Raw genomic sequence first — 14,879 nt, 5'->3', positions numbered from 1 at the left:
ATGCATTGCTCTACTGTGGACCGGGTACAAAATTGGAAAAGAGAATAGCCAGAGGGTATATTGGTATAAATCCATTGGATACTGCTTGTAAACAGCATGATATAGCATACTCTCAATCTGAAGATTTATTAAAAAGACACGCATCAGATAAATTGTTAGGAGATCAGGCTTGGAATAGAGTAAAAGCTAAGGATTCTTCAATCGGTGAAAAAGTAGATGCATTAACTGTTGCTGCTATAATGAAGGGAAAACGAAAGCTTGGAATGGGTATAAAGAAGAAAAAGGAAAAAGGTGGAAAAACTTAAGATGAAGAAAAAACGTATAATTCGAACACCTGAGAAAATTGGGGGACTTTTACCACTTTTGCTCCCAATATTGGGAGCGTTAGGTGCACTAGGTGGAGGTGCTGCAGGAATTGCCAAAGCAGACAATGATGCTAAAGCATCTAAACAGCAGTTAGAAGAAATGCATAGACATAATATAGCAATGGAGGATGTTTCTAAAGGAATAGGATTATTTATTAAACCGTATAAGGGAAAGAGACTTTTTATAAAACCGTCGTATAAAGGTGGTAAACTTGGTATAAAAAAAGACCAAAGATTAACATAAGTTTTCCACGTAGACCGCTTACAAATATTGACATTATTAAGTATGTAAAGGTAATGAAAATTCCTAATTTCAGAGGTGTATTTATGCTTGATGAACTTCCAAATACAATATCTTTAAAAGAGTGTGGTGTTGTTAATTTAGATAGGAAGCAAAATAAAGGAACACATTGGACTTCATACATTAAAAATGATAATCATGTTGTATACTTTGATAGTTATGGAAATTTAAAACAACCTCTTGAACTTTCAAAATATTTAAAAAAAAAAAAAAAAAAAAAAAATATTTTACACATATGAAATAAACAAAATAATTCATACAACTGCACAACTTTCTAAAATTTAAAAAATAATATATAAGCTAATAACATAATAAAATAGCATTTACAATAATGTCTACAACAATATCAATATCAGGAAACAGTTCAGTTTTATCAGCTGATTTCAATCCACCTATATATTTGGATGATAAAACAATATTACTTTAGGTTTAGCAGATTTTGAACTTTATGACTATACCCAATATAGAAAAGGGTCACAATAAACTTTATATAGGTGATAAAGTGATTGTTATTCCAGATGGAACTTATGATATAATTGACATAGAAACATATATAAAAGATAAAGTTAAAACTGTGTTTGAAAATGAGAACGTTGCTTTTTTATTAAAACCTAATACTAATACACTGAAATGTACCTTAATGTGTAGCAACAAACGATTTACAAAAAGATGATTTAATAGGAAAAATACTAGGATTTAAAAGTAGAGTCATAGAAGCTGATAAAGTAGATCATTCAGATAATGTTGCTAATATAAGTAAAGTCAATGCTATTTGCATTGATTGTAATATCTGTGTTGGTTCATTTAGTAATGGAAAACCTGTTCATATTAATCACCAATTTTATCCTGCTCTAGCTCCAGGGTATGGGGCCAGTTGAATCTCCTTTTACCCATATTATATTTTCCAGTCAGCGTTAAAGCAATTAACAATATTACAGTAAAAATTGTTGATCAAGACGGAGATCTTATCAGCTTCAGGGGTGAGACTATTACAGTAAGATTACATTTAAAAACAAACGGTTTAAAAATGGTTGTTAGATATATAATAGAGGTAATATAAATTCATTCTCCAGTTATTCCTAATAAAATAAAACTTATAAAAAGAGATTGACACAAAAATGATTCAGTGTCAAATCCAACACCAATCGATTAACACGAAAAAATCATAATTTTCTAAAATCGCTAGGTTTTAAAGTCTTAATATAATGAGTATATTAAATGTAAACGAAAAGTTATATATTGATAACTCTATTGTTAGTTCTGAATTACATACCTATCAACCTTACATTTCTTCAAAATTTGACTATAATGATGAAATACGTACACCAATCCAAGAACTTGATGCTTACACCATCAGAAAGCCTACTATATATCGAAGGAAAGTTAACAAACACAGAGGGAAATTATACAAAGAGATTGCGATTTACAAACAATGGTATAGCTTTCTTATTTAGAGAAATTTGTTATGAGTTAGATGGTATTACTATTGATGCCTTAAGAAATGTAGGACTAGCATCAACACTAAAAAGTTATCTATCCAGTAACACAAATGAAAGTTTAAAACTGCAAAATGCAGGTTGGTTTCCACATAGAAAAGAAGAGGATAGAATCTTAGTTGATGATAATGGAAAATTCTCCGTATCTATCCCATTAAAACTGCTAATGGGATTCTTTAAAGATTATAGAAAATTATACCATGTTGCAGCAGCCCTTATTAGATCTAATAATGACTTAGATGGAGTTTTCTTTAAGGATGATGTGACACCTCCATCTACAACTTTAGAAACCCCAAAAGTTACTTTTGATAAAATCTATTGGAAAGTACCGCACATTTTAGTTGATATACCACAACAACTAGCTCTCACTAGAATATTGGAGTCAAATAAAGATATAGTAATTGGATTTAGAAGCTGGTTAGAACTTGTTGAGTACTCTTCCCTAACTGAAACAACACGACACACATGGCCTGTAAAAACAACTAGTAAACTTGAAGCTCCCCGTCATGTAATAATTGCCTTTCAAGAAAATCGAAAAGGAAATGTTAAAAAAGATATGAGTCAATTTGACGATGTAGATTTAACAAATATCAGAATATTTTTAAATTCGAAAGGTATCCTTATCATGACTTATATTTAAATTCCAAAGAGAACAACATTCATCTTATATGAAATGTTTGCAAATCTTCGCTATTCTTATTATGGTACTTCTAATGAACCCATTTTTAATCCTGAAAAATTCAAGGAGATTTCACCAATTGCATATATTGATTGCTCTCGCCAAAAGGAAACGCTTCAAACGGGTTCTGTTGTAATGAGAATTGAGTTCGAAACAAACAGTGCAATCAAAAGAGATACATCTGCTTATTGTCTTATTTTACATGATAAATTATTTAGTTACAATCCTCTAACAAAGATTGTTAAACAATTATAAACTTTTACCCCCACTCTCTTAATATTTAGATTTAATATAAAATATCTAAACAAAGTCTGTAGTAGTAGACATGTCTTCAACACTACAACTAGAAATACAAAATTTTATTTTAAAATACAAAAATTGAAAGAACAAATTGCAAATTATTCAAGGCAAAAAAGTCTGATTAAAAAGTTTAATGAACTAAAAATATGAGGCTGATTGTGGATATACAAGGATTTAAAGATGAGAAAAACACCTTTTACCTAAAGAACTTGCAGCCTTTGATGGACATAGAATCTCACATTATATGTTTAAAAAACCCTATCCATTAGACTTTCTGTCACCAGAATGTTACAGACAGGCGGTATGGTTAATGAAAAACCATCATTGTATCAACTGGAATGAAGGATTTACACTTCACCATTATTTTTCAAATATAATTGAAAAGCTCACTGAAGAAGTAGAAGTGGAATTTGTTTATAGCGAGTTGAAAAGCTGTGTTTGTGAAGAAATAAATATTCCAAAACCAGTGATTGAAATAGATGAACAACCAGCTTTGCCTATCGGAACACCAAAATGCTTTTATCATTCTAAGTCAACTTGTAAGTGTGCATTATCAAATGTATTTTATTAGGTTGATAATTTTTTATGAATGAATAAAATATATAATATTTATTACATCTTTTATTATTAAAATATACTTTTAACTAAATTACTGCCTGACAACTAAGTTAATGGATGAATTATCCTGGTTAACTAAGTGTCTATTTATGTTAGTTTTTACATCATCTGTTACTTGTTCGTAGGCTATTTTCCATTTTAACAAATTGATTTAAATATGTTATTTGGATTTATAAACCTAAGTCTATCAATACAGAGAATAATTCTAATATATCATAATTTTCGTAATATTGTGCACACGCACTCATTCCTTTTTCATATTTATGAATCATATCATAATACAGTTTCTCCATCTGTCTAAGTTTTTGATAAGTTTTAAGAAATAATTCATAAAGTTCTTGATGAATACATATTACTGCACTAACAAGTTCAATATTCTCACTTGACATTTTTCACCTTAAACAAAATATAGTTTTTTTAAATATTTCGAGCACGATATTGACGAAGAGGTCTCTGTTTTCTTGATATTGTAGTCCCAACTTCTCCGGGTTGTGGTAACTTGTCTTTAAATCTTCGCAGTAACTGATCTCTAGCGTCATCCAAATGGAATCTCTTGAAAACCTTTAAAATTTCTATTATAACTTTTGAATTCTTCGTTACTCTCAGGTGTGGAACAATGTGTGTTAGTTCACTTGTAAAATATGTATGTCCCAATGCACGCACAAACTCATAAGATTAACTTTGTAATAGAAAATCAGCAAAAAACTCAGTTATCCTATGACAATCTTCTTTCAGTGGAAAATAAATCTTTTGATTAATTAAACTATTCGATGAGAAACAGTTTGACGGAAATCAGTATATTTTTGTATCAGCTTTCTAACAACATTAGTTATTTTTTCTATTGTATTGCATCACTCTCGATGAATGAGAGATTCGCTTTACTTTCTTCTAAAGACCTACCTTACTAGCTATATATGACTAGCTATATATGACTAGGTAAATAAAGGGGGGGATGAAAGTAGTAGGAATTAAATGTATATTATTAGTATGAGGAGGAGGAGGAGGAGTATAATGAGGAGGAGGATCTCTCATATATTATCTACTTCAGTAATATACATGAAAGTTTTTAACATAGTTTATTTTATTCTAACGGCGGCTGAGATAATAGATTTATACCGAATCGATAAGAGAAAGTTTTGGCAAGGCCGCCTTTAAGGGGATTTGGTACTTTAGGCACCATTTATTTTGCTGCCCCTTCAACTAATAAAATTCAAGTAAATTTTGTTATACGGCCTGCCGCTCTAGGCAGCTGCCTATCTTGCCTAATGTATAAAGCGGCACTGGTCAGCATTTACTGAGGGAGGGGTAAACCGTTGGTGTATTTTGGTGTACAAGATGTTGACATTACTTGGTATTAGTGGTATTAATCGTGGTATTAGTTGGAATTTTTTCCATTATACGTGGTATTAGTGTACAGAAATTTGTCAGTGGCTTACCCCTCGGCATTTACTTACATGTGTAGAAGTGAATCGCTATGGCGATGTAAATCGGAGAGAAAAAAATCCAAGTTTATTAGGCATTCACTTAATCCGACGTTTTACTTCATGGTTACGCTTGGGAAAATTCTTACTCTTCTCTCTTATATCGTATTGCACTGAACACATTGACTGTACTCTTCGTACACACGACAATTACTGTCCTCCATTCACGCAGTTGTGCAGTTCTGAACTGTTCAAGAACGCGATAATCTCACTCCATTCAATTGAGTCAAAGTTCCAGAACTGTTCCGCGCCATATGAAGGCACAAGGCTATCGCGCACAGCTTTCAGAACCGTTCTCGAGTAGCCCAGAGCGTAAAGCTCTAGAACTTGAAATTCGCGATCGGAGGACAGCAAATCGGTATCCAAAGCCGTATGTACGTATAATTAAACAACTAACCGTAAAACATGCTATTACTTAATCACGTACATCCGTAGTTACTTAATAAAATAGGTAATCACCAATTACATAATGTATTAAATTGCGCAAATTCTATTGTCGACCGATCCGAGTTAATAGGTAATAAACTTCGCATTCTTCTCTCGTATTATAGAGTCTTTTCTTTCTCAGTTTATCGTATTGTACTGAACATGTTGACTGTACTCTTCATATACACGACAACTGGCACCCAAAGCCACGTATTATTAAATATAAATTAACCTTTGGGTTAGTTTATTTATTGGTTATTTTTTGCTTCTTTTTTACGTTAGTGACGTACATCCGCAGATACCTAATATAGCAGATAATCAGTTAATTACATAACGTAGTAAATAGCGCAAATTCTATTGTTGACATGTTGACCATTGTAATCAGTATAATTATGTATCATTGTAATTATGTACTAAATAATTATAGAGGTGTATATGATACATTGATGACAGACAAATGATTGATTATATTGTTAAGTGCTATAACCTAGTACAAAATTAAAAAAGTAATTTTTAAATAAAGTTAAAGTAAGTTCTGGAAAATATATCCACATTACTATTATTAATGCGAACTCTTATCGATTTATAATTTGGGATAAACATTGACATGAGTCATCTTTTTATTACTATAGTCAATTTTCTGCAGACGGCTTATAAAACGCGGGCACATAAATTTATTATCAATTCAATTTGATAATTTGATTATAATATGTTCTTCAAATACCATTTCGGTATTCATACAAAACGGCTCTTTATTATATCTCTGCCGTACTTATCCATCAATAAATATTTCTTACATATTAGAATAGAGCAGGCCCTAAAATTAATAAATTTAAATTTATTTATCTCTACTCATCCTTGACTCTGATGGACCCTGACATTATGGCCGCTGACTAGAAGGAGAAGGTGGGCGCTGCATTTCAGTCATAGGCGTACTTAAAACTAAATGTTCTTATAGATATATTCAGAATTACTAATTACTCGTTGTCCATTATTATAGACATAGAGGGTTACAAACAGCATTAAAAAGGCTAAAGATAAGTAAAACTTTATATTGATAAGTTTACTGTACCAATATTAGACAAAATAGGTAGTAGGTATATTTCATATTATAACATTATGATAATGTAATACCATACTCACAACCGTTGTAACACTAGTTACACCACCCCGCAGAAATTTAATATTATTATAAATAAATCATTTATTATACACCCTTCAAAAGGTAGCACAACTAGAACCATAAATATACAAATGTATAGTTTTTATTTAAGTGTTACAGTAAACTATACAGCATTATAATAAAGACCAATACTTACCATGCACTGACACAGTTCGTAGATAGGTCGATTTGTTGCGCGAACTAGAGGTGGAAATTCTAGTTCCCTGGGAGGAACTAGCTCCTAGTAGTTCTAGTTCCTCCAGAGGAATAGTTCCTTGAACTAGGTCTTTAGTTCACAATAGTTCCTGACTAACATTGACATCCCCCTTGCTTGCTAATGCGTTTAGTTGTCAGTCAAAACTATTCACAGTATGATCTGTATAATTTTTATAATATACGGAGATATAACGAGACGTGTAATTGTGTATGTTAAAAACATATAGGTAAGTTTTATTGCAGATAAAAAAAATAAAAAAGAAACTCAAATTAGAGTTTAAAAAACTATGTCACAAATCAATTGGAGCAAATATTACAAAAATTTTACGAAAAAAAATTGTCTAAAAATTCAGAATATCTACTTCGTTCTATAAGATATTTCTGAATTTTAGGGACCTGAAGTGAAACATTTCCATAAAATATTTAAGACAAGCTAAAAATCAAAAACAGTATTTACGACAATTTTCTGTGGTAATTACGCCGGCTGTGGCAATAGACAATGCCGAATCCATCGTCGTCGCCTTGTATTATATCTCGGATCTGCCGACTGAATAGATTCCCGTGAACTAGTCTTTTAATTAGTTTATAACGCAACCTTGGGTGAAAAAGTTTATAATGAGAACTCAGATTCACCAGGTTCCGTTACGAATAGGTTCCAGCTAGCTCAGTAAATAATTAAGTAAAATATAAACAGAACAAGAGATATCAAACGGAGGTGTATGGAAAAAGTGTACTGATTGAAAAGTCCAAAATGTACTGGATTCGTTTAATAAATATTAAATTTAAAGTTAAAACAAATTGCCAAGATCTATCATAAAATGTAGCAAATATTTAAATACGAAATAATTAAATATATATATACTAGTAAAAATGAACTATCCGTAAAATAAATTAAATCATGAATAGTATCACAAAATATTGTTGTGACTAAACTGTGAACAACCCTGATGCGTATTTGTGATTATGATTAAGTCTATAAAGAATAAAATGAAATTTAAATGTAAAAATCCCCTGGTATACCAAGTTCACATACGATCGTATATTTAATGTAATAAATTTTAATCAATCAAAAACGCAATAAAATAAGAGACGATTAAAGTCTTATCTGTCATCCAGTGATCGTTCCAATCAGTCCATGAGAAAATCCAGATTGCCGGTCTTCAGTGTCATAGTGGCATTCCTCGTCACAGTGGCATTCACGTCACAATGACATTAGTTTCAGTACCAAATCCAGTACAAAAAAATTGATAAAAATCTTAAACTAAACCGTAATCATCACTAAGAACCAAGGAACAAGAACCCTAAAATGTGATCTATTTTAGTGACACGTTCTAGTTTGGACATAGTAAAATACCTTTCCACCATGCGGACCTTCCAAGACAAGATGGCGTCTCAACGCATGTTACTCCATGGAAAAGGGTTCCTTAACTGTCCTCGTACTCATCCCAGTACGTCCACGCACCCATCTACAACTCCTGTCCTCTAAAATAAATAGTTGTAGAAGAGAACCTTACACCTAAGAATGTCTCTTACCCAACCAACAAAGATATCCCTTTTTCAAGGTTTCCCCCGGAATTCCAACTACACACAGGCCAAGCTCAATTTCTTGCCAATCGGTCTTCTCGACCCTCAATGAATTCCAAGACCGTAATTCTACTGAACAATCCCAATATGGAACGGCGACCAGCCAAAATTTCACTAGAATTTCTTTTATTTTCGGCAGAGATCAGAAGGCTTCCCTTGCTTTCACCAAGATGGTTCAAAGTCGAAAAAGGACGCGTGTTTGCAAAATCCGCAAAAGACGCTGGACTCCAAGATACCAACACAAAATCCAACACTGGCAACCAGTAAAACAAAAGACCCAAAATAAAATTTGATGTAAAATTTTATTTAATGCATACGGATTGAGTGAAACATTTTATTGCATCATAATAAAATTATAATAAACCCTATATGAACATAATATCTTCGGAAAATTATTAATACATTTTCCGATCATATATAAAACCGTTTAAAAAGATCGAAAACCTAATTTACAAAGACCCATCTGTCAAACTTCAACGTCGGTGTCAAACGATCAGCTGACAACAATTGAAACGTCAATCTGTAAATCGTAATATAAACAAGATGAAATTTAGGGAAAAATCAACTATAATCAGGTAAAACCAATTGATTACACACAGGAAAAATACATAATAAAATCTTTAACCCATATGTATATTGTAGACCCAACATTCCCACTTGTTGCGTTGAAAACAGACAAAAGATAATCACATCAAGTCTATGTTCAAGAATCCTCCGAAGAAATATGCCAAGAAAATTATCCTAACACAAGCATAAGTCTAAATAAAGAATTAGTAACCACTGTAGAAAGAAAGGTAGGTTTTAAACAGACAAATTGATATTTTATTAATGAGGTTTTATATTACAGTTATCGGAGACAACTCCATCCCAAGAAATTGTTGTGGTGAAGAGATTTAATAGATAAGATATTATTAGAAGTTATATGTACAGTTAAGAAGTAAGCTAATTAAACGTTATTATTCAAGTTATTCAAGTAAGTTTAGTTTTATTCCTAAAAATAAGCAAAATAAGTAAAATAAGTTACGGTGAAATTTTAAACCGTAACAAGTTCCTCTATGTCCGGATCCGATAACAAACGGCTAGCACTCCCCACGCCTGCCTAGCATTAATTGCGCTGGCTGATCCATACGTAAACTAGTCTTTTATTTAGTTCCTCTAGTTCCTTTAGGTCCCGATCCGATAACATTATGCTGGCACTCCCCACTCCTGCCTAGCATCGATCGCGCTGGCCCGATCCGTACGTACCTAGCAGACTTGGAGCAGTACCTAGTAGACTTGGAGCAGTTTCGGGGCAAAACAGATAGTGAGAGTGGCGAATAGATAGTAAGAGTGGTGGTGATGGAGTACTCTTTCCAACCGAGTACGATGAGGACCAGGTAGAGGTATCTCGAGGCGAGATATTTGCAGGATGGCCGAATGTAAGAACTCTATTTTTCTATGCTACGTTTTCTTTATCTGACGTAATAAAAAACAGACATTGCAAAAGCCGGAGCGCAATGGAATTTCGAATGTAAACAAAAACAAGCCCAAAATTCATGCTACCTGCACTTTTCAAAAAGGTTTCAGATAACATTCAATACAGTATCGCCGTCTAAAACAGTATTAGACAGCGTCAGAGAAAGAAGTGGTACGCGCTTATTAAATTAAAACTATTAAAGTTTCTGAGGTTTAATTAAGGTTTTGTGGTAGTTCTGAGTTCCATTGCCGTGCCGAATAAGAAGTTTAATTAAGGTGAGTTTATTTTATCTCATTGAGTAACTAGTTGGTTACTGTTTATTGTTTTTATTGAGATATATTATATTTCTGAATCTCAGATAAATTTTAAGATATTTGATTGAATATAAAGAAAAGATAATTTGCAGATGATAATATTGAAGTATTTCTTTATAGTGAGTTATTTATAATTTGTCTATGTGACTTTAATAGAAGATAAGAATATATTTCTGTATTTGTATTATCAAATTGATCTTGAATGAGTTATGATTAGCTTTATTATTTTCTACAGTTAGCCTTTGGGTCGTAGTGACCCTGTGTAGCGTAGTTAGACTTGAAGAGTAGTTCGTCCTGTAGCGTAATTAGCCTTGACAAGTAGTTAGTCCCTTAGCGTAATTGGACTTGAAGATTAGTTAGCCCCGTAGTGTAGTTTGACTATTAACTTGTACATTTTTTTAGTCTGTGTGGCACTTTGATAGCCTGTGTGGCATTTTGATAGCCTGTGTGGCATGTTTTTTTTAATAGTCTGGGTGACTAGCCTGTGTGGCACTTTGATAGCCTATGTGGCATTTTTTAGCCTGTGTGGCACTTTGATAGCCTGTGTGGCACTTTGATAGCCCGTGTGGCATTTTTTTAGCCTGTGTGGCATTTTTTTAGCCTGTGTGGCATTTTGATAGCCTGTGTGGCATGTTTTTTTAAAAGTCTGCGAGACTAGCCTGTGTGGCACTTTGATAGCCTGTATGGCATTTTTTAGCCTGTGTGGCACTTTGATAGCCTGTGTAGCACTTTGATAGCCTGTGTGGCATTTTTTTAGCCTGTGTGGCATTTTGATAGCCTGTGTGGCATGTTTTTTTTTAATAGTCTGTGTGACTAGCCTCTGTGGCATTTTATTATTTTATTTAAACTTGTATTTTTAAGTTGGACTATTGATAAATCATTCAAGTACCTGTTTAATTTTAAATTCACTTTATTTTAATAATAACTGGTAACATTGTTGCTCACACCATGTTTTTTTCTCTTTAATTGCAGGTAGGTCATCTCGGTAGCCAGGTCATACAAGACTTTTGTTGCTATAAAACATTTGTCCATTTGCAGCGCCCAGCGCCCAGATCAAAGTTGGCTATTACCATTAGTAACGTACCATCTATTAGTATTATTTTTATTTTATATTATTAGTTGTATTTTATTATACAACATTGACGCCCTTCAAATTTGTTTTATGGTTTTTATTTTTAATTTGAGTTGACAGCTTGAAAAAAAAAATTGGCCCTTACAATTCTGATCTTAATATTAATAAAAAAATGCATATAATCTTCATATTTTACAGTAATAACATGCTTATACAACTTCATCATAACCTAAAAATGCACTTTTAATTTATTTATTTTTCAATAAATTGTGGTTCATCCGCAATTTCTTTTTTGTTTAAAATTCTTATTTAAGTGTATGCTTTCGACTGATATATAAATAAATACCAAATTCGGAAGGTGTTATATCTGACAAGCACTAATGTTATTTTTTAATTCCATACCTTATATTATACCCATATATTTTTTCCCTTTCTTGGGTATGAGGTTTTTTTTATTAATTGAAAATGGAAACTTTTTTATGCGACGTTTTGCTCCAACATAGTGGGCTTTCACAGGCACTTTATTCTAAAAACTAGAAAATATCACAATTATTTTTTTTCCTTCTTAACTAACAATAATAAAAAAATAATAAAATTTGTCATACAGAAATATATAATTTTGTCATGTACTATAAAAATAAAAAAAAACATTAAAAAGCAATAATATTAAAAACACACGACACAATTTAAAACAATATAGTCATCAGTTGCATTAGAAAAATGCTTATATGTATACAGGGTGTCTCAGATTTTAATCGGGAAAATTTAAGAGACGATAGACCTTGCAAAAATAAAACAAAAAGTTCATATCAACTTGTAAGATTTACTCCTTCCTTTTCGAGATACAGGGTGTTAAAGTTACTTAGAAATGAAAAAAAAATAAGATATTTGAAAAACTATTTAATCGATTTTGATATAACTTGACCCGTTTATAATACTTACTATGGGACTTAATTTGATGTAATTAGATTTAAGCTTAATGGCCAGGGGCGGCGGTGGGGCATCACTGTTAAATTATTTTAAAGGAAAAAATAGGCACGCCACTGCTTTTTTAGAAGTTTAATATTATTTTTGGAAAATTTTGGTAATAAAATGTATAAATTTCTGTCTACTCATCCGAGGGCGCTCAAAATCGTATAAAATTTCAAAACATTTTGTCGTATTAAAGTTTCCGGGCCCTATTACTGAATTGCGGTATTGCAGTACGGGGTACGGGGTACGGTAGAGAATCAGCGCAGAGCGGGGCGCGGCGCAAAGCTAAACTAAAATTTTTTAACAGGCGGTGACGGTATGGCCTGCTACATCTCGGCCAGGTTTTCTGCCTCGAAATCGCCCGTGAGGTTGCGCATCTTCTTATTTCCTACAATCAACGATATAATAATGATATCTACATACATATAACATGAGTGTCCATACTTTAAAATTATCTATATTATTCCACATTATCCGTTTAAGAGAAGTAGGTATTCAGTAAAAAAGTGATTTTAATTTACTATTTATAATTTTGCATGAATCGCTTACTTTTTTAATCTGGTAGGTCTTTCAAATTATTTTTTATATTAAAGATAAGGTGTTTTAATTATCATTAGAAGGCTTTTGAACTGAAATTTTTTTTAAAGTTATTTCTTATTTCCGACACAAAAATTAATTCAGAACCATAATAATTCACTATTATTTTATAAATGTACTATTATTTATTTTGATTCTTTAATATATTATATGCATAATGTCGGTTTTGATTCTTTGAATTACACAAAAATATAAAGCAAAATAAATGAACAGAAAACATTATCCATGTTACTTGCGCAGTCAAGGAGTGATTTATGTGAACGCATCACGTCTAAAATTATCACGGTATATATTAAAATGTATACTTAATACTTAAAAAATCATGATATCGTACTTCTTCAACGCTATTTGAACGAAAAATGTGCAATGAAAAGAAATATGTTTGCACGGATTTGGAATATGCCATTCGATTTAGTATCGAAATTTATGAAGGGCATATTTTGGAAACCATAAGTCCGGGAACAAAAATGTATAGAATGATTTTTAGAGAATTTTGTCAGCTTTATTTTTATATATACAGGGTGGCGCACCTCATTCGCCTAGCGGTTGATTATACGGAAACGGAAAGATGTAGAAACAAAATATTTTATGGCTATATGTGGAAAGGCAATGTGCACAATTTAAAATTATTTTGAAATATAAAGGGTGTCTCAGAACTAAGATCCATACCAAAGTTTTATTTTTTCTTATGGAACACCCGGTATTTTATTTCATTTTTGAATTTTTGGGCCCAAAAAAAGGCATTTTTTATAGGGGATAAATATGTTTAAAATCTTTGGTTTTTGAGATATTTAAATATGCATGCTACAAAAGAATTGATTATTAACACCTTGTACATTACTTTTCAGAATTAAGTCTTGTGCTGAGTTTAAATGTAATAAAATTAACTTTACTGAAAAAAGTTATTGCTTCCTTAAATTTATACAGGGGTATCAAAAATGGGTAATCTATTTTAAGGATTTATTTTACATAAAAACTTTGTTATTTCAAATGCAACACCCTGTATTTTTTTAAATAAATCGAAGCAGATTCAAATACTCTTTCAAACTATATAGGGTTTCCTATACCTATCTATCTCAAATTTTGAATAAAAACGATTTTAAATAAAATGGCGATTATACAAGATGGCTGGTATCGCCATGGCAATTTTCTAGAGACAGTAACTATTTTCAAAATCGACATTAGTTTATGGACATTATTATTTAAACAGTTTATTAAAATTTACCCACAATAGTTTAATAAGTATGTATTCTTTATTTTATGAAGAATAATAAAGCCGTATCTGCTGGCGGAACGTATGGATATATTACTCGTTATTTTATTTTGTGAGAAAAATTATTTCTTGGCCTCAAGAGCTTATGCTCAAAGATATCTAAATAGAAATCTTCTTGATAAGTGTTCCTTTGAAAAACTACTTATCTTATTTTCTATTTCGCAGAGTGGGTAGTGTAGTTTATAAAAAAACAATTAGGCAGAAACCTGCCTTTGAACACGAAGAAATTGAATTTGCTCTAATTGGTTCTTTTATAGAAAATCCGTAGATCTACAAGTTATCTTAAAATACAAAGAGCTACTTCTTCGTTTTTCTTGATAGAATAATAAATACATATTAATAAATATTATTTATTAAATTATTGTAGGTAAACTAAATAAAAGTAAAGTGGTATAAATTTAAATAAAGTCTATAAACTAATTTCGATTTTGAAAATAGTTACTAACTGTCACTAGAAAATTGCCATTGCGATACCAGCCATCTTGATTGTCATTTTATTTAAAATCATTTTTTATTCAAAATCTGAGATAGATAGGTGCTGCGATTTATTTAAAAAAATACAGGGTG

General features: G+C 31.6%; 1 protein-coding gene and 1 long non-coding RNA gene across 2 annotated transcripts; one reads left to right on the top strand and one right to left on the bottom strand.

The window, feature by feature from the left end:
• Positions 1–1,974: 1,974 nt before the first annotated feature.
• On the top strand, positions 1,975–2,802 carry LOC115874161. The gene has a single exon (XM_030889265.1). The coding sequence runs from the start codon at positions 1,975–1,977 to the stop codon at positions 2,800–2,802; it is 828 nt and encodes a 275-aa protein (XP_030745125.1).
• A 5,558-nt stretch (positions 2,803–8,360) lies between these two features.
• Positions 8,361–8,960, bottom strand: LOC115874165. Its single transcript, XR_004048783.1, has 2 exons — positions 8,578–8,960; positions 8,361–8,526 (listed from the first exon to the last, which is right to left on the bottom strand). It is a non-coding gene; the product is annotated as an uncharacterized LOC115874165 (long non-coding RNA).
• Positions 8,961–14,879: the final 5,919 nt, after the last annotated feature.

The sequence above is a fragment of the Sitophilus oryzae genome, unplaced genomic scaffold (genome assembly GCF_002938485.1).
Source record: "Sitophilus oryzae breed Bouriz unplaced genomic scaffold, Soryzae_2.0 scaffold_1233_pilon_pilon, whole genome shotgun sequence".
NCBI lineage: Eukaryota > Metazoa > Arthropoda > Insecta > Coleoptera > Curculionidae > Sitophilus > Sitophilus oryzae.
This window is presented reverse-complemented; position numbering and strand designations above follow the sequence as displayed.

What these genes read in the sequence shown, in the direction of transcription:
- LOC115874161 (XM_030889265.1), top strand. Translation starts at nt 1,975, where the DNA reads ATGATGAAATACGTACACCAATCCAAGAACTTGATGCTTACACCATCA.